Source organism: Rhodnius prolixus, unplaced genomic scaffold (genome assembly GCF_049639745.1).
Source record: "Rhodnius prolixus isolate KJV_2025 unplaced genomic scaffold, Rpr scaffold_6, whole genome shotgun sequence".
NCBI classification, from domain to species: domain Eukaryota; kingdom Metazoa; phylum Arthropoda; class Insecta; order Hemiptera; family Reduviidae; genus Rhodnius; species Rhodnius prolixus.
Genome location: NW_027411634.1, coordinates 1911782 through 1935608, shown reverse-complemented (window position 1 = coordinate 1935608; position 23827 = coordinate 1911782). Strand labels below are relative to the sequence as shown.

General features: G+C 31.3%; 2 protein-coding genes and 2 long non-coding RNA genes across 21 annotated transcripts in view; 2 read left to right on the top strand and 2 right to left on the bottom strand.

Moving 5' to 3' along the window:
* nej (CREB binding protein nejire) overlaps window positions 1-10270 on the bottom strand; it is a 42995-nt gene extending 32725 nt beyond the window's left edge. For 12 of the 18 annotated variants that reach the window (XR_012462423.1, XM_074141388.1, XM_074141390.1 and 9 more), the window contains exons 1-5: window positions 9619-10268; window positions 8615-8719; window positions 6911-7104; window positions 3716-3887; window positions 312-455 (exon numbers count right to left, since the gene is read on the bottom strand). Coding sequence is in view for 17 of the 18 variants with exons in the window: in XM_074141388.1 (XP_073997489.1) it covers window positions 312-455; window positions 3716-3887; window positions 6911-7104; window positions 8615-8719; window positions 9619-9700 (697 nt within the window). In the remaining variant the exon portion in view is untranslated. Of the gene's footprint in view, window positions 1-311; window positions 456-1461; window positions 1600-3715; window positions 3888-6910; window positions 7105-8614; window positions 8720-9618 lie in introns of those variants that run through there. The other 6 variants (XM_074141396.1, XM_074141404.1, XM_074141405.1 and 3 more) reach the window with 3 other exon arrangements.
* On the top strand, window positions 3883-7667 carry LOC141460957 (uncharacterized). Its single transcript, XR_012462444.1, has 2 exons — window positions 3883-5372; window positions 6281-7667. It is a non-coding gene; the product is annotated as an uncharacterized lncRNA (long non-coding RNA).
* Window positions 10271-12142: 1872 nt separating the features above from the next.
* On the bottom strand, window positions 12143-23115 carry LOC141460947 (membrane-associated progesterone receptor component 1-like). The gene is made up of 3 exons (XM_074141472.1): window positions 22545-23115; window positions 20453-20602; window positions 12143-18524 (listed from the first exon to the last, which is right to left on the bottom strand). The coding sequence occupies exons 1-3, from the start codon at window positions 22861-22863 to the stop codon at window positions 18406-18408; spliced, it is 588 nt and encodes a 195-aa protein (XP_073997573.1). The 5' UTR covers window positions 22864-23115; the 3' UTR covers window positions 12143-18405.
* A 33-nt stretch (window positions 23116-23148) lies between these two features.
* Window positions 23149-23827, top strand: part of LOC141460956 (uncharacterized) — a 48977-nt gene continuing 48298 nt past the window's right edge. Inside the window, exon 1 of the long non-coding RNA XR_012462443.1 lies at window positions 23149-23283. This is a non-coding gene — a long non-coding RNA (uncharacterized lncRNA). The remainder of the gene's footprint in view (window positions 23284-23827) is intronic.

Sequence of the window (23827 nt, the reverse complement as noted above, 5' to 3'; positions counted from 1 at the left end):
TAAAGCGCATCAACGTTTATAGTAATTGCACCCGGGGTTTTTTCAGTGCAATATCAGGATTAATAATAACTCCATCACCGGTCAGTGAGCTGTAAGAAGCTTCTATGAAGAGAAAAATAAAAGGAACAGCTAGTGGAATCAAACCCGGGATCTCTGCGTGGAAATCCAGAACATAACCACTGAGTTAGTCCCACTCCTTCATTAAATATAGTTTATACGCTTTGTGAGTTTAAGAATGAATTATTCTGCGAAGGAAGACCTTGGTCCTTTACCTTAAATTCATAATTTCCAAACTGCTATAGTATAATTACCTTGCGGTGGTGGCGCGGTAGTATTAGGAGGTGCTCCAGTGTTCATCATGGAAGCGACGGCCGCAGATGTTGATAGGGGTTGTTTATTAGTAACTACAAGCGTGCTGCCCATAGGGTTCAATGCAGTACTTGTCATAATCATACCTGGGAAATTTAATTTTGATGAATATTTAAATAAAATATTAAATAAATCTAAGAAAATTACTGTGAAAAAGAGACATCATTCACCATTTCTTTAATAAAAACTGTTCTACATATTTTAAAAAGTAATTTTAGATCCACTTTAAAATTCTGCATCTATTTAAAATTTAACAAAAAATTTTATTTGTTTTAAAGTAAATTACTTATCAAAATGGAGCTGGACTTCATAGACTTGTTTCCAGCTACATAAATATTTAAAAAAAACACTTCTCCGAAAATTTACTTATTAAAAAATAACCCTGATTTTTTCCAAAACTCTTGACGCAGAATTAAATGAAACAAATTAAATTGGTGAATTAAGGTGTATTTTCCTTCGTTCGCAAATTATTTCATATTCAAATTTCATTTCCCCCAAGTACGTCTACTATTGATACATAAAATACTTTGGTGGCATACGACCAATTGAATATGGGTACTAGACTAAGAAGACTTGGACTTAACAGACGAAACAAAGGGCTACTATTGTGAGCAATAAACAGAAAATCCGCTTCACTGGATCACACACATACAAGTATGGACTTACGAACATGAACTGTGGATTTAAAAAAACAAAAACAAAAAAAACCTAGAAAATCTCTCTTTACTTTCATATTCGAATCCTCTAATTCAAAGCTTTACTTCGATTCGATAATAATCCCTAAAAATCAGAGACGCCGCTGGTCGCGTAATCACCTCCAACAAAAATTAAACTAATCCCAATGTGACACTTTCGTATGCAAAATATACATTTACGGTGAAAATTCCATTTGTAAAATTAGACATATTTCTCTCTTACGAGAAATTAAATATTCGTAATTTCATCTCGCGTTAGATCTTTGTTGCACAGAAATAATGGGTTTCATTTTGTGTCTTAGCAATAACAACAAAAGTACGTAATAATAAGCAACATTTTTATTACTATTCTTACTGTTTACCGTTAAATGCTAGACCAAAATTCTTCCATACTTACTACACTAAGTAAATAGTTCATTTTTTTTATCTATCGATATAATTGTTACTTTTTTCATAAAAATAGAAATTTCCTTTATTAATCTGCTGCAAAAATTTTGTTCTCTAACAAGTATTGGACGTGGTATAATCTTTTCTATAGTATAAATCTGTGGGTCTTCTGGTTACTTTTACTATTTGTACTCTTTTTATTTAATTTTAGTGTATTCTTGAATATCTTCTTCAAAATTATGATTCTGATATTTTTTTTATCCTTTTATTAACAGTTTTTGATGATAATAAACATATGATTGATTAATTATACAATTATTTAAATTATTCTGTAATTAGTATTCAATTAAAATGTGATTTCAAATTACTTCTATTTTCATATTTCCTATTTACCTAAGCCTATTAAATCCTCTCCCCGAAAAGTGTCTTTTAGGAATTAAACTAGATAAATTACTAAAGAAAAAGTTATAGGCCTATACTTGTAAAAATGTTCATACAAGATAGAACATCTAAAATAAAAATAAATGAATAATCCAATAAAAATGTACAGGAAGTTAAGGATTTTCTGAAACACAATCAATCTACCTTAATACACTAGTAGAAGTGAGTCTTTCCTAGCGAGTCTGGATGATTACGAAATATACTAACAATTAATTTACAGCAATTTATAGACATGAAATTGTAATACGTTTGGTAACATGCAAAGGAGCATGTTCTAAGAATAAAGACCTGCACTCAAAAACAGAAAACGGACTTCAGAGCAATTTTCTGGGCAGGCCCTGGTGTGTATTGAATGAAAATATGAGTAGATTGGCTGGAATACACATACAGAGATCCAAATCCAAGTCCTCTGAAGAAGTGTCCAGTCCACTTCTCCGTAAGCTGTTACAGGAAGTTACCATCATGTCAAACAAAGAAGAGGATCATTCTCCTGGCAGACGGTCTAACTAAAACTGACTGTGAGAGAAGCAAGGAAACGTTTTTTTTGTTTAGAAAGGAACTCATCGAAGCTAAACTCCGGGATAAAGCTTCCAGAACAAAAATTTGTCAGGCAAATTACATTCGGAACAGATTGAAACGTGTTTCGATCTAAGAGAAATATGACGCACATACTGTCCCGGGGCTTAGTTTAAACAGAGGGCATGAGAAAGAACTAGTCCTAGAACCTAACCCCATCATATGTGTCTGAGAGGAGATGAAGAATACTCCAATACAACTTTAAACTGAATGCGAGCCATCATCAAGGAAAATTTTAAATAGTTATCATCTGATGGAGGAAGATACTCTTTTCTACATTCTGAGATTTCTCAGATATCTTAATTAGGAGTGGTAAAGTGGGGGATTTAGCGCCAGTTGGGTGCAAAATAGACCTACGGAGGTAGAAATGCACTATACACCTCAAATAAAAAAAAAAGAAGAAAAAACGTTCATCTCACTTTGAGAAACCTAAATTTAGAACACTATTCTGTAGAAACTATTATGAGAAATGAATAAGTCTTCCAAGATGAAACCAGTTTTGCAGAAGAAACAGTTTAGCACATCCATCACCCCGATGCACAGAATCTTGTAGAGATTCTTGGTATCATGTTACATGGCAACATTACTCGGTAGACCTGCTGAAAGACACTTATTCTGATCCTTAGAAGATCTCAGCACTTCCCTACAGATTTCTAACCTTATATCTCTTTAATTGCATCCTCAAAAAGCTTTTATACAGAGAACTTAAGGTTTTGAACATTTTATGGACCTTCACGAATAGATCTACTTTCTTTCTTGCCTTCTATTTCAGTGACCGGGAATTCTTTAAAAAAAAAAAAAAAAAAACAGGAATATTCCCTCCTTTCTTTGTTTTCTATATTAAAAAATTTATCTTGCTCGAATTAGTAAGCAGGAAATGGTGATCAACACAAACTAAAAATCACTAATGACAGGAAATCCAAAAAAAGACAACCTTTTTTTCCACTCTATGGACCATAGATATCAAAGGAAACAGGATAAACCCTATTTTACCATCAACATTGATAGATCCCTTCGGTTGTTAAATTAATTTTCGCTCTGATTTTCAACTGCAATATCGATTTCTTTTTTTTTTTTGTTTGTGACTGATCGGATTCGATTGTTCTTATAACATGTACAATAATTTGGTTAGATCAGTTAATCTAGTATTTTTAACTTTGGCTGGTGAAATTCACTACAACTTCTTTAAGAAACCAGCAAACTTCGTGTAATACAATGTTTATTAACAATTTATGAACACTACTTACCACCTGGGCCGGCGTTGTTAAGCTGGCCTTGCTGTAATTGATGCTGCATTGAAACTACCATTGGATCGACCACACCAGATTTGCTGACTGAAACATTTGGAGGAGATTGTAGAGTCCCACCGCCGGCTCCTTTCAGGGCTGTTCCTAATCCAACTAACTGGCTCTTTGGACCCTAAATGTGAAGAAAGAATAAAGTAAATACAAGAATAAAATTCTACTTATTAACGTGTACAAAGTAGAAAACAAATAAAAGATTAGAATTGAATTTATGTTACATAAAATCATTACTGCAATGCTCTTAAGCGCTTTCAACATAACATTCATCAACAGTTTTTTTGTTTTTTAAGATGTCTAGGAATGGTATGTGGAAGTGTTCAGGTACACAAGAGTGTACTGAAAGATTTGGATTTGATAATAGGTTTTCTGTAACGAGTTTGAGAAAAAGGACTAAAAACAATTATTAGGTATATGAGTATATTAACTTGGATATATACTTAATTAAAGAAACAATAATTTTCATTTTAGAAGCAAGGGTTGCCTTCAGGGATCTTCGCATCTCTGTTGGCACTCAACCTTAACCAAACGAACAACTATTACGCTGATATCAGGTCCAACCCTCACACAATTCTCATTAGATCTGCAAAGTTTCAAATAAGCAACTAATTGAATTTGGTGAAACAACAGGCCAACTCTAGCATACATATCTCACAAACCGCCGTACTGGAAGGAGCTATAAGTTCCTCAAATGGGACTTTGGAAAACGTAGAGTTAGTTTTTTCTTTAAACAACTAATTACGATAATTGCTATGATTTTTTTTATTTATTTTTGCATTTTAAAAACAGTTTTTTTCTTTCTTATCTTCCGTCATAGAATGCTATATTTCTTTCTCTGTCCGCAGGTTCGTTTTTTCATCTGTCTTCAGAGAATGATTCCTTAAATTTTAGAGGTTTTTTACTCCACTATCATTAAGTGCCCTCTCTCAAAAGTAGCAAAAGTGAAAAAACTTAGTAAATGGAAGTCAAAGCTGAGGCATCAAATACTCGAAATGAAATAACTACTAATTGAACCACTTTTTGAACCAATTTTTTAAGGGTATTATTTTATAACTGTTCTCCAGTGTCTTGAAATTATCTTGCATCTTAGACGTTTTTATCCCTGGATCCAGATAACCTACTGCGTCACACAGCCATTGGTTTGAGACTGGAAAAGCATTCTTTAATAAAATGATGTTTAGTGAAAATCGTAAAATTCTGCAATAGAATCTGTAATTCATTATGAAGAATAGAAAAGTTTTAAGGATCCAATAAAACGGAACTTTTCTCTTGAATCAATAAGAAGAATCTGTATTTGGAATCCCTTATTTACATTTAGTTGTGTAAAAAAGAAGCAAAACTTTTTGTAGTAAAAGCGTTGACTAATATTTTTCCCCCATTGGATTAATAGTTGTTAAAAATTGTTGGCTACCGGTTACTACAGTTAGAAGACATCTCCTGAAGAAGTGAGACAAAATTTGTTTTGAAAGAAGAGAAATAATACCAAATAACAAAAAGGCGTACAATCCTTAAAACAAGTTCTTTTTTACTGTTTCTTTTGCTACCAGAGGACAAAGTCAAGAATAATTTTATTGTACCATTACCTGAAAAATTGGATCCTGAAGTAAGTAGATATTTTTTCAGTAAATCCTAATTAAAAGCAAAATAATTACTGAATAGATACATGAAAACCACTAATCAGAATGGCAGAAAATCTAGCTGAGACGGGTAAAATGTCTTCTTGCGGGCTAAACCACTAAGAAAGAGTGTAGAAGTGAATCCACAATCTAGTATCCATGCAACTGTGTGTTATGTTATAAGGATCTCGATACCACCATCAGAGGTATAAGATACATAATCTCATCTACCAGATGGAAATTCACTCAAGCGACCAGTTTAACCATAACAGGATGGTTTGGGGTTGTTTGGAAAAACTCAATGCACTAAGCACAATAAATAAAATTACCTCTATCTCTATTTTGGATGGTAGGACACGTTAATGTAGACGGATAAGTGGCGATTCATTGGCAAGACAGGTCTCAGCCAGAAGAACTCAACAAGAGGAGAAAGCACTAGGACTAGAGCATTACAATAACTACCAAAGACAGGGGCAGGCGAATATTTCATTAGGAAACCATTGGAACAGAAGGGGTTAGTTTATTGGCATCAAGGACAGGTTATCTACGATTACGGGGCATCCTTAGTCAGCCTGGGTAGTTAGCAGATAAACCGAAAGAGGGAGTAGCTTAATAAAGACAAATCCATTGAGGTGTACCTTAAATATCCCTTGTCATTGAATATAGGTGCCGGCTAAGTGTATGTGTAAAGGTAAATGAGTATGTGATTTGCTTGAGTTTGCCCATGGGCACGCTAAACTATAATAGTTTCTCACATCAGCTTTTTTTTGCAAGTTCTGAGAGTATTGTGTGTATATTGGAGCGTCAGTATTGAATGTTTGTTGATTTGTTAGGCTAGGATAGCCTAAGTGAAGCTAAGTCCTCTGAAGAAGTGACTTGTCCATTTTCCTTGCAGGCTGTTATGGAAAGTTACCTCTATAATAAATAAAGAAGCAAGAAGCTCCTAATGGTAAAGTCACGCCAGGGTTCAGTAGTTTGGTCAGATCAAGGAGAAGAAGAAAAACAGGTGGCAGAGCAAGGAAACTCCCACCTGAGCTCAGAAAGGAAAATGATGCCAAAGAGCTAAGCTCTGGAGCAAACTACCATATCTGAATAGTTAAAAGCACAACCTGAGGACATGCAGGCAGATTTCTTTAAGGGCAACCAGAAAAAGAGACCTGTAAGTTGAGAGTGAGCACCCTGCGAGGAAGTTTAGAAAATTCCAATACGTTCTAAAGGATAGCGATCATCCAAGGAAGATTTGGAAACTTGGGTTGATATCAGAGTTTAGTGGAAGTAAACCTCCCAGAAATCTGAACACCTCTCAGAAATTTGAATATATAGAAGGGGGAATACAGTAGGCACTGGATGATTGGTCTTATCTGGCCAGACATTAGAGGTAGTAACATTGTTGCGCAGTGCAATATATTCTGATTACAACATCAAGGATATTAGACTTTGAAACTGTCCAAGCATTGTTGATTTAATCATTTACTACATTCTAAAACTTAAAAAATAAAGAAAAAAAAAACCTATGATCACTAACCTGCTGCATAAGATGATGTTGCAAGCGTTGATCAGGTCCTGGGTCCATACCTCCGTTCTGCATCTGACCAGGCCCGGGCCCAGTTGCAGGTGGTTTATTACTAGGTGGTGCATCTGACGTGGTACCCCATGAATTCAGTTCATCAGGTAAGTCATTTTCCAGGTCAAACATATCAGTATTACTGAATATGTCGGCTGAAAAATGATTATGTACAATATTTAACTTAGGTAGAGATTTCACATAGACTTCCTTTTCCAAAAAAGATTCTTGCTAAATTTTCCCCTACATATTTCAACAAAACAGCAATTCAATATAGATTATATACATAAATAATAATATATAAATGTTATATTTGTGTAATATAACTTATTGATAATTTGTTTACTTCTTTCATTTAAAGCACAGCAAATTGATTGAATTTCTTACTTGCTTGATTATGGATATTTGTATGCATATATATATGTACAGAAAATTTAGAATATTGAAACTTGAAATATTTACAAAGTTACAATTTATATATATACATACAGAAACGTACATTTTAATTTAAGTAAATGTCATATAAGAGAGCAATTGAATCTATACATGCACGAAATAAGCATGCGAACTAAAGATGAACATTACAAATATATAATTTCTTTTGCAAATTGTATACATTGTTTTGAATAAATAAATAAAATATAACTGGAAAAAAACCTCTTTAGACAAAATTACTTGTTGTCGGAAGGTGTTCATTAAAAATTTATAATAAATGAAGTGGATTTAGGAGAAAGAGAGAGAAAATAAAAACTGTTGGAGTAAAAAGAAAATAAACCACTGAGAAATTTGTGACTGGACAGAATAAGTAAAAAAGTGCTTTAAAACAACAGAACAAGCGAATCCTATTTAACATCGATAAGCACTGAATTACACAAATATAACAGTAATTATTGAATTACAAAAAATAAGTACATACGAAACAACTACACATTAATAAAGAGAATTCTTAATCAAAATAAACTAATTATCATGAATGTATCAAGAAAAATAGAACCTAAACCCAAAAAATATAATGTTTTCAGAAAAATAGAACCTAAACCCAAAAAATATGTTTTCAATGTTTAATATGCTTTATTGTATCGGAATATAACCGTGATTTTTCTTAAAAACAAAGTGTTATTCTTGTGTTAGAATGTTAGATGCGATTAATTGCCGGTATATAAAATACTAAAAAGAGATAAATGTTATAGTAAACCATTAGTCCATAAAGAGGTCCATGGTAAAAATAAAGACAGAATTGATTCAATTGCTCTAATAAATGTTAAACTAGAAAGTTTTGGAAATACTAAAAAAATGCCGATAACCTTCCTCCCAAAAAATTTGCTTTCTCAAATCATACTTATATTCTATATAGCAATTTGAAGAATTGATGAATACATAAACAAAGAAAGTTAAAAAGTACTTTTTTACGTAATGAAGCAGAAAAGCATAGACTATAAACAATTTTTTAAAACAAAAATTGCTTTATGTACCGTTTTTATTTATTAATTTAATAAGAAAATCTACAAAGCAATAGTTTTGAAGACTGGAACTTTAGTATGAACAGATAAAAATTCTGGTTTTCTCAATGTTCTTTTTTAAGCCTCTCTTTCGCTAAGTTGGCGGTTTACTATGCATTTCGCTTCTTTTTTTAATAAAGTTTTTGTTTCTTATTTTGCCAATTACTTCTCTTAGGGACGTTCCACTGATGTTGTTGCTGAGTCGCCACTCCGCCGGGCATGCCATAGTTGCCATACGCGTGCCGCATCATAGTCCCAGGCGCCATAACGCCTGCACCGAGACAAAAACCCTTGTGGTTATCTTTTAATAACTAATATCAATGGTAAGCCCAACGGTCAAGTTATGTTTCTTTTGGTGAATATGAGCTTTGTACATATAAACATTGGCTAAATGCTTTATTATAAATCTTAGACGAGGAGTTTATTCAACAAGTAACTGGCAAGGGAGGCTATTGCACGACTTTAAAAGACCTAGTTTATCAAATATGTATTCACCACTTAAACTTTTTTTTTTTTTTTTTTTAAAGGAACTCCTAATAGAATGTTACAAATTGTATTCTATACAAGGCATGCAACCTACCAATGCCCATGCAGTTAGCCATGCTATAAACATTGATTTGGCAATATTTATATATTTTAAGAAAAAAGGTTATTTAAAGTAAGTTAAATAAAATAAAAGTCTTTTTCTCAAAAAATTTTAATCCTACATAGGCAGGTTTGGAGATAAATCGAAAGGAAATATAAAAATTTACAAAGAAATCTCTTTAAATAATAAACACTCTAAAAGGATAAAATTTAAAAGAAGATTTCGAAATTTAGGAAAACAAAATTTATTCATTCCATAAACCAAAAGAAAAAACACAGTTACTCGTAAAAAAATGACACTTGTCATCTTGTTCGAGATGAATAAATAATTTTAAATCTTGTATTTACATCCCTTATCACAAAATTTGTCAACTTCAGTTTTTAGTTTTAAGAGATAATTTGAATTTGTTTTTTTAATTTCGAGGCCTATATTTGACATATATAACAGGCTAAGAAACATTTAAGAAGGCTACGGGATGGGCTTGTTATAAGCAGAAAACTACTATTTTTTTCATATCTATTTAACACTGTGCGCATCAAAAATATACCACTTTTTTACTAAAATTAGCTTAAAATTTCACTTACCTGAAGAATCCGAAGGTGCTTGAAAAGGATCAGCCAATTTCTGCCGCTTGTTTGGCGGACCATCGACGAGATGTTCAGCCATATCTTTCCCCTGTTTACAACAATTGCCGTGCCTATTCGTCACTAATGCTAAAACTTTTTTTTTATTTATAACAATTCAAAAAACCACTACACATGGTTTTTATAGCTGTCCCCGACTACATAAAGCGGTCTTAAATTGTTTAGTGCCGCAAGTTAGATGTTTAAAACATCCTACAAGGCACATATTAAAAGATTCAATAAACACCATTGGGCATAATGGAAGCCCCAAGCTGGCCTGATCAGGAGCTTACACCATACCTCTCTCCATCTTCCTTTCTGTACTACACAATGATCCCAAGTATTTGTAAATTATCGATAGTTTTTTTTATCACTTTATTGTAAAAATATATGCAACTTTTGTAGTCTATATAGTAAAATACACCATAAATAACACACCGGCCTTAATAAATATGTGTACATTAGGAGAAAAATACAGTTAATATTTGGAAATAAAATGTTATTTTCACTCACTCTCCGTAACCAAAATGGCGGCTGTTGATGAAAAGTTTTTCTACGCTTGTCAGAAAATATCCGACTATAAATGCGTTCTGGAGGATGTGATTGGTCGAGCAACCCCACGTGACTGAATCCAGCACAGCTATTGGCGAGTGGGGGCTTGCGACCGAATAGCTCACGTCACTATCCGAAGATAGACGAAGAGTAATTACTCCATCTTGCAGCTAACTTTGAGATGGTGTTAGAAATTCTGTTTTTGATAGTGTTTAATTTCTATAAATAATTTATTAAGTTTACGTTCAAATTGGTGAATTGGATTACTTTTTAACTGGTATAATGTATGTATTAGCGATGTATTTTTCAGTATAGGTGGTTTATAAATTAAGCTTTGAATTTGAATAAATTAAGCTTTGAACTTGGTTATTCTCTAAACACACCGATCCTTCTGAGAAATTTTTGTTAACTATGTTTTATTGTAGTTGTAGTTATTGTAAAAGTTTATGAATTAAAAAATTATAAATTTTAATATATTTCCTTGTTTTCTTATATTTTTACCTGCATTCCGATTTTTTCTTGTAAGACCTAGCCTAGAATGTACCAGAAACTTCGGAGGTATTTTGAAATGGAAATAGATTGATAAGGTATTTATTTTCCTTTTAATTACAAAGGTGGATTTAAAAAGTTTGTGATTTGCTACTAAAATGACTGACTAAATTATTCGTTTTGCAATGAAATGAACTTCGTGGATCAGAGCAGATCAGCTTCTTCATCATGCATCGATCCACCCTCCACAGTCCATAAGTTATATTGCGTAACAAAAGGAAAAAAGAATGGGAAAGGGGGACTGCAAAAAAGGCGTCTTTCACATTATTAGCATAATCTCTTCTATGCCTTTGATCTTACTAATTAAAATTTACAAAAATAATACTTTGGGAAAATTATCTTTTAAACACCATAATTCCCAGATACTTGTACATCTTTAATATTCACCTAAATCATTAAAAATAAATAGATGCAGCATTTTTTCTTAAATTTTGATGCTGTATCTTTTTATACATCTTTATTAATATTCACCTTAATCTTCAAAAATAAATAGATGCAGCATTTTTACTTATGCCTAGTTACTGTATCTTCTGTTGGTAAGTTTTTTAGGAATTCTTAGGAGACGGGTAAAAACAGAAAGGCCAGGATTATGGAATTGTTTTTGAAAAAATAAATATATATTTTTATTACATCTTTATTAGACTTATTCATTAAGATTTTTTTATTATGGAAGATATTTCATATTTAAATATATACATATAAATTGGTATTTTACTAAAAATATAATTAAAATTTGTTTTTCTTTTTCTTTTTTACCAGTCATTTCATTTTTTACAACGCTCTTTGTATACAAAAATATCAAGGAGCCCAATAGTTCAATATAGCCCAATTATAGTGCTTTATTTTCAGTTCATATGAATTGAAATTTGAAGAAAAATTCATCTTAATAACCTCAATAAATTGCACGTTTTATTTTGATTTTCTCAAATACACTATCCTAATTTTGTATTCCTGTTTTCCAAACACTTTATAAATTCAAAATAAAACATTTTACAGGTAAGGTATTTAAAAAAACAAAAATGCTTAAATTAATTTTTTTTTTGCGCACAAAATGTAAGCCTACATTGAAAAGAAAACTAATAATTGAGAATTTTTATTTTATTATGCTTAATTATTTTAGTAAATTCCAAAACCCAAAATATTTAAATATATATATATAATAATATAATAACGTACAAATAAATACATATACATTTTTCTAAATAAAACAAAAGTTACGAACCAGTCACCCTAATATATATAGTTTTAGTAAAATTTGATGCTAAAATAAGAAACAGGGGGAGTACTTTTTAAGAAAACAAAAAGAACAGAGAACAATGTGGGTCACGTTGGAAAGCTTTGAGATACAAGCATTGAATGAGATAGAGCAATCTTGCTTCAACTGTTTCTCCGAATTTCATTAGCAAAGATTTGTCTATCTAAGCAGGGCTTATCAAGCAAGCGTAAAATGCTTTAATAATAAATAGAGTTAGCTATAAATAAATGGGCAATAAATGAAGAGAAAAGTTTGACTTCAATTCAACCTACTGCATTGGGAAGAGCTGTACTCTTTGTTTCTATCATCGATGCATTGAATTACGACGAATTGAACACTTCCCATTTGTGAGGAGGAAGAGTGGTAGATAGTTCTTTAAAAAGAGCACTACTTCCTAAATAGAGTAATTAACGGAAACCTAACATTGGCCATAAGTCTATGGGATGTTTCAACTCTTAAAACATTTTCCCAAACTTATTTTTGGCTTTACCACTAATAAACCGTTGAATCATCTTTTCGCCTAAAAAAAATATGTATCCTAACTGTACTAAGCCCATTTCATATTTTAGCCGTTTCGGAGAAACCCTCCGCCTACTGTAAAAGTTTAAAAGTTATTGATTTTTTTTTTACTAATATCCCAACTTTGCGGGCAAACTTTTTTTTTTATTTAATACGGGATTAAATTTATGCAAAAAATTATTGAGTTTCTCAAGAAGTATGCCTCGGCATGGATAAATGGAAAGTAGACTTTTCCTTCATCACGGGATTACAGCATCCCTGCGAGTGTCCTATTTATTTATTAGTAGTTTAGTGTAGGGGAGTTTGCCTGGCGTATACTTATTTAGTTTCCGTGGTATATGAATTAAATAAAGGTGTTTACAAACAGTAATTATTGTGGGTAATTTTCATTTGTTGAAAAAATATGACATTGAGAAGTTCAATATCTATACTGTGGAATCTTTCTGATACTAACTGAAATCGATTCAATAACTGAATATTTTCCTGAACAGAATAAAACCCCGTTATCCAAGCGGTTCACCCATTGCCATTGGAGCTTTTTGGGCAGATGCACTAAAAAAAACAACAAAAAAAAAACAGCATTTGTTGTCCAACTCACCGGTCTTGGTTGGTCAAGGTGAGGGCACTCATCCTAGCAGTTCTGTCACTAACTGATCAATACCCAGTAAAGAGCGAATGATCAATGTAGACGTTATCCTGACTTTATCCCTTTTTTTTTAGGGTTCTCAATGGAATCACCTTGGGTTGGTACAGCGCTAGGAATGAATGTGACTTGAGAATTGGGAACGTATTTTATAACCTGTCACTTAGTTTCTAGAACAGGACCCACCAATCCTAACCAAAAAACGGAAAGTAAGTAACCATTTCTAAAACTTATTCACTCTAGATTTACAATTTTAATGTACAACATAATACTTATAGGATCAGAAGAGAGCTACGGTTAATCTTTAGGGGCCATCAACTCTCGTGACACAACTACCAATGTGCAGGACGCCAAAGAACCTTCCGAGGTATCAAACTTCGCGTAAAAACCAAAAAAAAAAAGCTAGCTCGTCAAGATGAATTCTTACTGGTAATGCAATGTACACACAGCAAACAAATTAGATTATTACATAAACTGGCCGTACTTTTAGGGAATTTTATAATTTTTTACAACAAATATCTCAAAACTTAACTTCGCAACAACCCACATTTACACTTAACTTAAATCTAGAATTTATAACAGTGCGTTTATTACTCTCTTTTACATAATGTTAATTGACAACAAAAATAATAGTAATAAATAAAAATAACATGTTACAAAAATAAAAATAAAAAGAAATCTAATGAAACAATAACAATTTTACGCTTTTAATTTTACTATTTCCATTTAAATGGCAGTCTCTAAAATGATTTTACATGGAAGTATTTCTGATGAATTTTATATTTGAATTTATTAAGGGGAGGGAAAAATATTAATTAAGTAACACGACCAATTATTTCTCTTATGAAAAATAAAAGAAAAAGATTTTACTTTCTCTTACAAATTTTCTTTGTTAAAATTTGTGCTTCAGCTAAATTTCAGAAGCAAAATTCAAGTAGTTTTTGATAAAATTGATCGGAAATTTTCAGAAAAGTTATTGATTTTTTTTCTGATTAATATCCTAACTTTGCGGGCAAACTTTTTTTTTTTTTTTTTTAATACGGGATTAAATTTATGCAAAAAATTATTGAGTCTCTCTAGAAGCATGCCTCGTCATGGATAAATTGAAAGTAGACTTTTCCTTCATCACGGGATTACAGCATCCCTGCGAGTGTCCTATTTGTTTATTAGTAGTTTATTGTAGGGGGAATTTGCCTGGCGTATACTTTTTTAGTTTCCGTGGTAAATAAAGGTGTTTACTTAAATATACAAAGAAGCGTTACAGAACAATCGAGAGCTGTTTTATTTTTTAAAAAACGAATCAAAGTAGGGATTCTGAACAACTTATGTTAAACATCCATTATACAATGTACAACATAGTATCTGCTGAAGGCAGTCTACCGACGCATACAATTATTAAACACGCGGTTTAGCGTGTCCATAGGCTGTACTGAATTATCACTTTCTTCTGAGCTTTCAGCATTCTTGCTAATATCTCCAGCCTACTAAAGCTAACAATATTCACACACCTCAATATTCTTCAAACTCACATTCGCAGCGGAAGTTACAAGTGTGTACAATTGTTTGAATGAAGCGCGAAACCACAGGCAAACTTTAAATACACCTATCAAACAATTGTTATTTACTCATGGCATTAATTGGTGAGATTTGCCCATTAGAAACAAAATTGCCACAAAAGAGAGGCAAAATAGAACTTTTAAATTACACACTTAGAAACTGAATGAATTTGCTATTTCTTGTAAAAAGTACCGCAATAAAACGAAACAAAAAACTAATAAACAGAAAAAAACGTGAGAAATGAATGAACAATTACGTGACTTCCAATACCAGTCTCTGATTACACGATAATCTGCAAAACGCGTTTTTTTTTTTTTTTTTCGGTAAAGACTTCTGAAACACTCTGCTTTAAGCTATCGCTTAAACTGTTGCCTTACGATAATAAGGAATGCCTTATCATTTTTTACTTATCACCGATGGAGGAAAACGTAAGTAGCAAAAGTTTGTATTATGTTAACGGTTTGCCAAGAGCAGTCAGTAGTAAGGACTCCGATATTATTTATTCCACATCAAAATATGTTAACGGGCTTTTAAAAATGGCACCTGGTTTCTCGGCAGATTTTCGTAGGAAAAACAATACCCACCAACAAAACAATTTGAAATCTTCCTAAAAATCATTTGTTCTGTGCACTTAAATGTTTTGTAAACACAAAGAATAGATTTGTAATCATAATATTGGGCTAACCACAAATATTATGTCAGTACAATAGCGACGATTTTAGATTAATGATAATAAAATAAATATAAAAACATATGGTGATTTAGAAAAAAAAACCTATATATATAAAATATAAACCTACTACCAGTCTTCAATATGAAATCTTGTTTTCAAAATTAGAATTACTTCTTTTTTATCTTTTCTTTTTTTAAAATAAAACCTAGATAAGTCTATTTTGATACACATTTTGTTTTGGGTTTTTTAATCTTCTTTTTTACTATGTCATACTCTAAACTTTTCTTTTTTACATGAACTTTTATAAAAAAAAATATGGCATTTAATCTTTTTTTTTTTTAAATTACAGTGGAGACTTTTCCTAATATTTTCATACACATTACAAAAAAAAAAAACAAATACATTGCGAGGTACAACAAATTTGATAAGACCTACCTCATTTTTTTTTTACATATAAAACTTTTTCACCAACAAAATAAGTAAAAAATGACTATCATTTTTCACTAGCAAAATTTAACTAAAATCTGAAGCTTTCTAGGGTGTTAGTAAATTTCAGAGATATTTTCTGTATTTTCCTGCGCTTTACATAAAAAATACAAAAGTTAAAGTAAAGATCTTAAACCAAAAACAAAAAAATTAAGCAGAGGCTTTGTGTGAAATAGTCTCTGAAGTTTTCCAGCACTGCGGAAAAACTTTCGAAAGTAAATGGTTATTTAGGGCAAACAGCTGTTTGTCTAGCTAGCTGAGTATTTAATTAATTAATTAAATATTAATTGCTGGGCGCATAAATTTTGTTCGTTTTATTTCAGATTATCTTACATTACTGTGTGCTATTTTGTTGTTATTGTTGTTTTTTTAATAGTAAACTAACATAATTGTCGGATCATCAACAAGAGCCTATCTGGGAAGACTGAACCCACATTTAAAGCTCTCAAATCATAACTACTGACCATAAAAGTAGCTTTTGATAATGAAATACTACATACATCTATCAAGATAAAAACCTTATCAGGTAGTTTACGTGCAAGAGGCAAGAGTAAATGTGAAATGGATTCCGAAAAATATTTAGCCACTTGACCAGCTGGCCATTTGAATGAAACTGGCCTATTGCTTACTAAGGGATGCATGCTTATCTCATGGCTTTATTGTTCATTGCATCATATAGCTTGATATCGGCGAAGAAAAATCCAGGCCGTCATACTTTGGACCCAGGAGCCTCTCACTAGACTTAATAAAGTCTAATAAATAACAAAAGAACTGGCGAAGTGGTAGCGCAGGCTTTGTGGGCTCAGTGGAAGGAAGCACGTCACTTATATTCTGAAAATAAATAAATACGCCTATGAACGTTTACAATGTCTCGAAATTAAACAGGAAATTAGAATTTCACAAGGAAATATCCGTTTTGAGGATTTCTGGATCCAAAAAATGTGTTTTTTTTTTTTTTTTTTTTAAATAAATTGATCTGTAAATATGTAAGACTATGGTAAGCATAACACAAAACGAAAAATCGCAGGTAGTTCAAACTTGATATCCTGGTATAGAAGATACCATTGGAATGTTATAAGCCGAATGTTTTTACACAAAATCAACCAACCGAACGGGGGGTGATTGTGCTACTTTCCGTAAAGCGCCATTTCAGTGTTATTTATGGAATAATCATTTATTAAATATTAATAACGATTAAATGTGAAACAAGAAGAAAATAATTGGTTCACGGAAAAGTGCCATGAGAGATTTTTAAGAACATTTTTTTTTATATATATAAAATTTTGAAGCGAACATATAAAATGTTGAACTCATCGACATTTTTCGAACAAACTCGGTAACTGTTAGTTTCAAGAAGATTTAATTACGAAAACTGAGGTCTAGAGAAGGTCGTGTGAGCGTTCACCCAGATTTATTAACTCAGTGGAGGACGGAGTGAGCCAGCAATAAATCAAAAACCGATTCCCATTTATGTTCTACGAGATAGTCCACCTAAACAAACACTACAGTAAGTTAGACATACAGGTGGAACATAAAGGCACAAAATTTCCGTTTTGCCAGGCTAAAGCTATTATGCTAAATAACCATTTATTTATTCAAATGTATCAAAAATTCACTTAGCAAAAAAACAAAAATAGCCCAAATAGTATAAAATAATTAAACGGTAGGTCTGCTTTTTACATTATTTAACCTGGTTGATTCCAATGATGGTTCCTCTAAAATTATAATCAATGATACCAAACAAAATTTGAATACATACATGTGTATACATTTATACAGACAGCACTCTTTTACAATATCTTTGATTAAATCCCACACCGTGCTTTGTTTTCTTAATTCTATTCAATTTTGTGGTTTTTTCCTCCATCTTCAGAAGATTGTGGGATTCGTGTAGTAAAGAAAATTTTGTGTTCCGTTTACGTGTGTACTACACATTTGACAAAAGAACCAATCTTCAAGATGAATAAATAAAACATTAAAACCGTTAGAATTAAAGAAAACTCTACTGTTTCAAGAATAAAGAATTTAAAAAACCATAGATTCAATTTCTATCATTTTCTTTTTAAAAAATCATCTTCATAAAAAAATCTTAAATTACTTTTTTTCTATCGATTTAATTTTTGTATTTTGTGAGGCAGTTAGAGGACTGCCGGAGAAAATAAAACTGATTTTTTCCTTTTTTTTTATAATAATTTAAATTTGGTAACACATACATTTTTTTTTTTTTTTTAAATTTACAAGGCATATTTTGACCAGTTTTCTTTTCTTTTAAATTGTAAAATTTGACTTCTTTTTTTTAAATACAAAAATTAGCTCATCTTCCCTTTTCACCCCCTCATGTGTGCTTTTTTTTTTGTTAAAAAAAAATTCGTTTTATTTTTTTACTCTCCCAACGGTTGGTTATTTATTTAATTTTTTTTAATGGTTTTCTTAATATATTTTTTTGAGTGCTTTTATTTTTTATTTCGTGGAAGCCATATCTTCTTTTTTGAATTTTTGTAGGGTAAAGCAAAATCACTCATCTTTCGATTTTTCACTTGTTTCTTGTTGACTGGGCTCATCCTCTTCATCGTCAGAATAACTTGTAGCCTTTTGACCAGGTTTGAGTAGTTTTCCAACATATTCATACCTCTCTGTAATAATTAAAAATAATTATTAAATGAAATGTTTCATTATTTTAAATCAACTACACCGTAAGAAGCACTTTATTAGACATTCACCCAGGAACCTGGGGAAACCCCGCGGGTTACATCATAATGTTTTTAAATCACAGCCAGTAGTGAATATTTCACTTTAATAAGAATCTTTGGATGGATTAACATTTTTCCATACGATGGAGATATTTCTTTAAATCTTGGACATCCAAAATACTTAACTGTACCCATAAAAATCTAAAATTAATTATTTAATTCTGTCTTCTAAATTCTAAAAGGTTACTTTGGAAAAACCTTAATTAAAAAAAAAAAACAGTAGATTGAGGAGCACATAAAACAATTTTTTTTAAAGAAAACTAACTGCTTATACCTACGGCAACCACCACAAAAATAAATTCCTTTTGTTTTCTATTGATAAGACTAACTTTTTATAAGAAAACTTTTTCTGGTTGTATTCTTGTTTTAGTTGACAAGGGAAGGAAGAACTAATCAGGGGCAAGGACTCTTTAACGGAAGTATTTTTCAGCCATTGTGCACTATGTTTCAGTAGTAATGAAATCAGTCTTTTGATTGAACGGCAATCACTGACCATTAGTATTTGGAGAATATGTGAGATAGATATGTAATTAAGATAGATAACAAAACCTAGGATCATAGAAAATACTTTTAACCATTTTTAAAAGGCTAAACACAATGAGTTTTTTTCCCGAAGACTATAGTGGAACATTACCTACCTAAGAAATCAAACGTATTTAATGTTGATATTTTTTTAAAGATCAACTCTACAAATATATTAATAATTTTGTACGATTCGTGGTCGCCAGTGATATCTATGTTTCTCTGGAAATAAAATGCTGGCTGATAGAAGCTACGTTTGGGCTGAATAGGCAAATGAGGAACAAATTAAATTCAAGGACAAAACTCACCCTGTATGAAACACTAATCCGGCCAATGCTTAAGCATGGTACTGAGGCCTGGGTAATGTCAAAATACACGAAATGGTGGGTGAATCTACGGCCCAGACTGAGAAGAATCGGTTTGTAAGAGAAGAAAGAATTACTTCATATTTTCTAGGAAGCAGACATGGTTAAAACGATCAAACTTGGCAGGCTCAGATGGTAGGATATCGTGTGAAAAAGTGTCTAAAGGAGGAGGAACTACACCGAATTAGACAATTATGTAGACCCTAATTGAGATGGACGGATGGAGTCAGTGAAAATGCCAGTAAACCACTTCACGTAAGAAGTGAAAAGTTATGCAACAAATAAAGATGACTAGTGGAAGCGGATGAGGAGGCCAAAGCTCAGCAATAGCTACAGCACCGATTATTATAATTAATCATAAACGATTATGAAAAAAAAAGAAATAATATTCTAAACCAAGGGAATTGAAAATTCCTAGTTTTGTTCTTACAATAAATAAATTGGGTTGAAAGCGCAAGATTTGTTTTCCTACGCTAAAACACCTCACTTTTGTAATCATCAACCAAGTTTAGGCGTAAGTCATAACTTTAGATACGGAAATCGATTAAACACAAACACATTTGATGAACCCAATCTGTATATTCTTACAACAAAGCGTTAATGAAAAAGAATCTTCTTAATGGCGCCAATTTGATAATCACCTTTAGGAATATTCAATTTGCGCTAAGATCAAGACTGGACTAAAATAAGTTGAGAGTCGGCTAATTAGTCCTTTACACGTCTTATGAAACAAGTATAATTTTATCCTTAAGAATTAAGCTTCAAGTTCAATATCTTATAAGAAAACTAAGTACCACATCTATTATATTTAACTAGCTCATTAACAGATCTAAATACCTGGTTAAAATTATTCCCTTCATCTCACGAATTACCATCTACTAATTTTCATCTTTATAAGGAAAGAAAACGCTGAGTTTTAAGTACCTGTAAATTGCATTTCCCATTCTTTGACTGATTCCATTTCCATGGTATTCAGGTCACTAAGATCATCATAATCTTCTTTACCTCCGGTAACTGAAAATGTTGCAAGACCTCTTGAGGCATCTCGTCCTCCAAAAGCAGCATAAGGGCCTCCTAAAGGCATAATTGAAACAGCATTAGAATAACATAACAAAAATATCGTCTGAAGGAAACCGCTTTGAATCTTTATAAATTTAAAATTTCTTCTATATCATTATTTTCACAAATACAGAATGTTGAAGGGGAAGCCAAATTTTTAAATCTTGTCCTGAAACTAAGCTATTATTCAATACTAAATCCTTCGATTTATAAGAGAACTTTATTTAAATAATAACCTACATTTTGGTTGTACAGCATACTTGACTCTGAGTTACACTGTTTCTCGTTTAGTTACTGCCAAAAAATCCGTTATGGATGAATCTGTTAACAGTACGTATAAATTTGCATTCTCAGATAGATATTGGCAGATCCTGATGGTTGGCGAACACTATAGATAATTATAGTACGAGAAAGCTTCGTGAATTTAGTTAAGGCAGGTATTGTTAATTAAGAAAAAACTGATAAGAATGATTAAGGTAAAATGGTAAATACCACTGCAAAAATAAGAAGATTAAACCAGTTACCTTCAGTAACAGCACCATTTCATCCGAAAGGACTTATTTGGTGCGATAATTGGGTAATGGTTGTTTTTAAAAAAATGATTCAAATTTAGAACTGACTCGCCAATTCCCGCCTGATATTATTTAATGTGAAAATAAGTCACAATTGAGTCTAAAATGTGACTTATTCTTACAAGTTACAGTTTATTACATCTACTGATTTTGATTACTTATGCAAAAATAGAGTTACTTAACGAATACTTACTGTTTTGTCTTTACTTACTTGTCAATACTTACTGTTTTTTTAAAAATGTAATTAATTATTTCAATTTTTTAGAACATTAGGAGTTCACTCACAATAGAAACGGTAAAAGTAGATTCAACGGCATAACGGGAATAAATTTAAGGTCAGTCAAACTCGTAATTATTTTTAAGTAAATGATTCAGCAGTTCTTAAAGTCCATAGAAGTGAACATGTTATTTTTATTTACGACTCCGAAATTTGTTCACTATCTACGTCAAGTTCTTGTTTTGAAAGATTAATTAATAAATAACTTGCCGGCGCGTTCTTTAACTAAGTTTTTCAATATGAAAATAGAAATGTTTTGAATTTTATTTTAAAGAATTACTATAAAGTTTACACGACCTTGGATTTGGAAAGAGAAATTAAGACACTTCAGGGTCAAAACAACACTTAAAGAACATTTGTACTGACATCACCTAAAAGATATTATATTAATTTTTAAAAGAAGAAAATATAATGTTGTAATAAATTAGAATAAATAATTTCGAATTTGTTTGAACTAGGAGTGACTTAATTTCCTAAAAAATTAAGATGCATTCTTGTTATCGAATTGGATCGTACGAAATTTTGGTCATTTTAAGGAACGAAAATATTCTTGTAAATGAATAATAAATTCAATGTGAGATAATCTTTATTTTGTACGAGTGAATTTATCAAAATCTTTACGTACGAATCTTCACTCCTTTCTTTACAGAAAAAAGATAATACATCTGACAAAAACGACTGCTGCTTCATATAGAATTTACTAATTTTGTTTTATGTAAAGCAATGTTAGTTGGGTCGAACTGAGGTTTCACAATTTCTTATATGAATTTTATGAATAATTCATTGTTTAATGAATAATGGACGAACGAATTGAAATTAGGGTAGCCGTTCAAGCGTAATTTCTGTAAAGTGATAAGGCAACTTTCGTTTTATGACTCGCTTTAAGTAAAATTCATGTTTTAAAATACATGTCAAAAGCTATTGATGTCGGAAATGATAAGTGCTGAAAGCATCGAATTATAATCACAGTAATGAATATTAAAGAACATATACACAAATGGGTTCAAGTTTTTAATAAAATTGCTCCTTGTTATTAGCTGCAAATAAATTAATTACATACTTTACTATTAAAAGACAAAATAAATTTAAAACTGACACAAAAACTCACCAGGGCCATAAAACCTCTTTCCTTTCGTAACATCAAACACTTTTCCATTCACTGCAACTAATACTCTTCCTTCAGATCCAGTACCGTCAAATTCTTTCAATTCTTCTAAAGTAAAGTCTCTTTTCTTCATTTTAGGTAATTCTGGTTCCACATGTTCATATATTGTTGTTAAAGACCGTCGGCTTTTAATAATTTTATAAACAAGAAATGATATTATACCAACAAGACATAAATTTAACGGACTTGTAAATATTTCATAAAATATATTAATTAGAAAACCACTATCTTCTGAGCTTGTTGTTTTTTGATCCGTAGCCATTTTGACAGTTAACAAAATACCGTCATCCACTTACTCGCAATACTCTGGTTGGTTAAAATTGTTTCTTTAGGCTAAGTGGGGAAGGACCGGCCAGATCAGTGATATGTGTTTACCATAAAATGTATGAAAAATTAATGATTTACGAATAAAAAAATTTATAAAACGTTGTTTTCTTTAGAAAAAATGAAAACACTGTCATTGAAGATTACAAAAGCGCTTACATGTTTCAAATAGCATTGCCAACTCGTTCAACACTAGCGCTGCCTGTGTAAGAATTAATTGCAGCTTACTCCACCCATGTTTCTTAAAGCGCGAAAACTCATTCAAATTTTAACCCTAAAACTATTATATGTATCTATATGTCTATTTTGATGGAGAGTAAATATTAATGTTCCTTTTTTAAAAAAATATATGTCTAAGGTAAGTGCGGTAACCAATTAAATAAACTTTAGAAAAAATGTAACATTTTAAACATATGTTACTGTTAAGGAAAAACACCCACCAGGAAAAATGTGACTTCCATCTTTTTTTAAATTTATAAATGGAAATGTTTCTAGAACCAGAAATTAAAAACAATTTAGTCTTAGTGAATTCATAAATTAAAACAGACTTTTTATATTTTTAAAAGCATAGAGTTAAGTGAGGAAATTTTCTTGAACCTTAAAACTTTCACTATAAAAGTAGTTAGCTTCAATATTGTAAAAATTCATTTGATAATAAAATCATTCTTTACAAGAAAGTGTAAATCACAACTTTTCAGATATCTACTAAAAGCAACATTCCTTTAAAAAAAAAGAAAAGCCAAAAGGTATTTTTTTTTTTCTTCGCACTCTTGATTGCCTAAAATAATTAAAACCCATATACATCATATAATGTATGGAACATACAGTGGGTCAAAAAAGTATACATACACTAAGGTTTTTTACTTTATCTACTGAACTTTTGTTTCTAGGATGACTATTTC

Coding starts and splice junctions, on each gene's coding strand:
- LOC141460947 (XM_074141472.1), bottom strand. CDS start 22,863: ATGGCTACGGATCAAAAAACAACAAGCTCAGAAGATAGTGGTTTTCTA. Junction 20,603..22,544: donor AAAGAGGTTTTATGGCCCTG/GTGAGTTTTTGT, acceptor TTATGCCTTTAG/GAGGCCCTTATGCTGCTTTT. Junction 18,525..20,452: donor ATGGGAAATGCAATTTACAG/GTACTTAAAACT, acceptor TAATTATTACAG/AGAGGTATGAATATGTTGGA.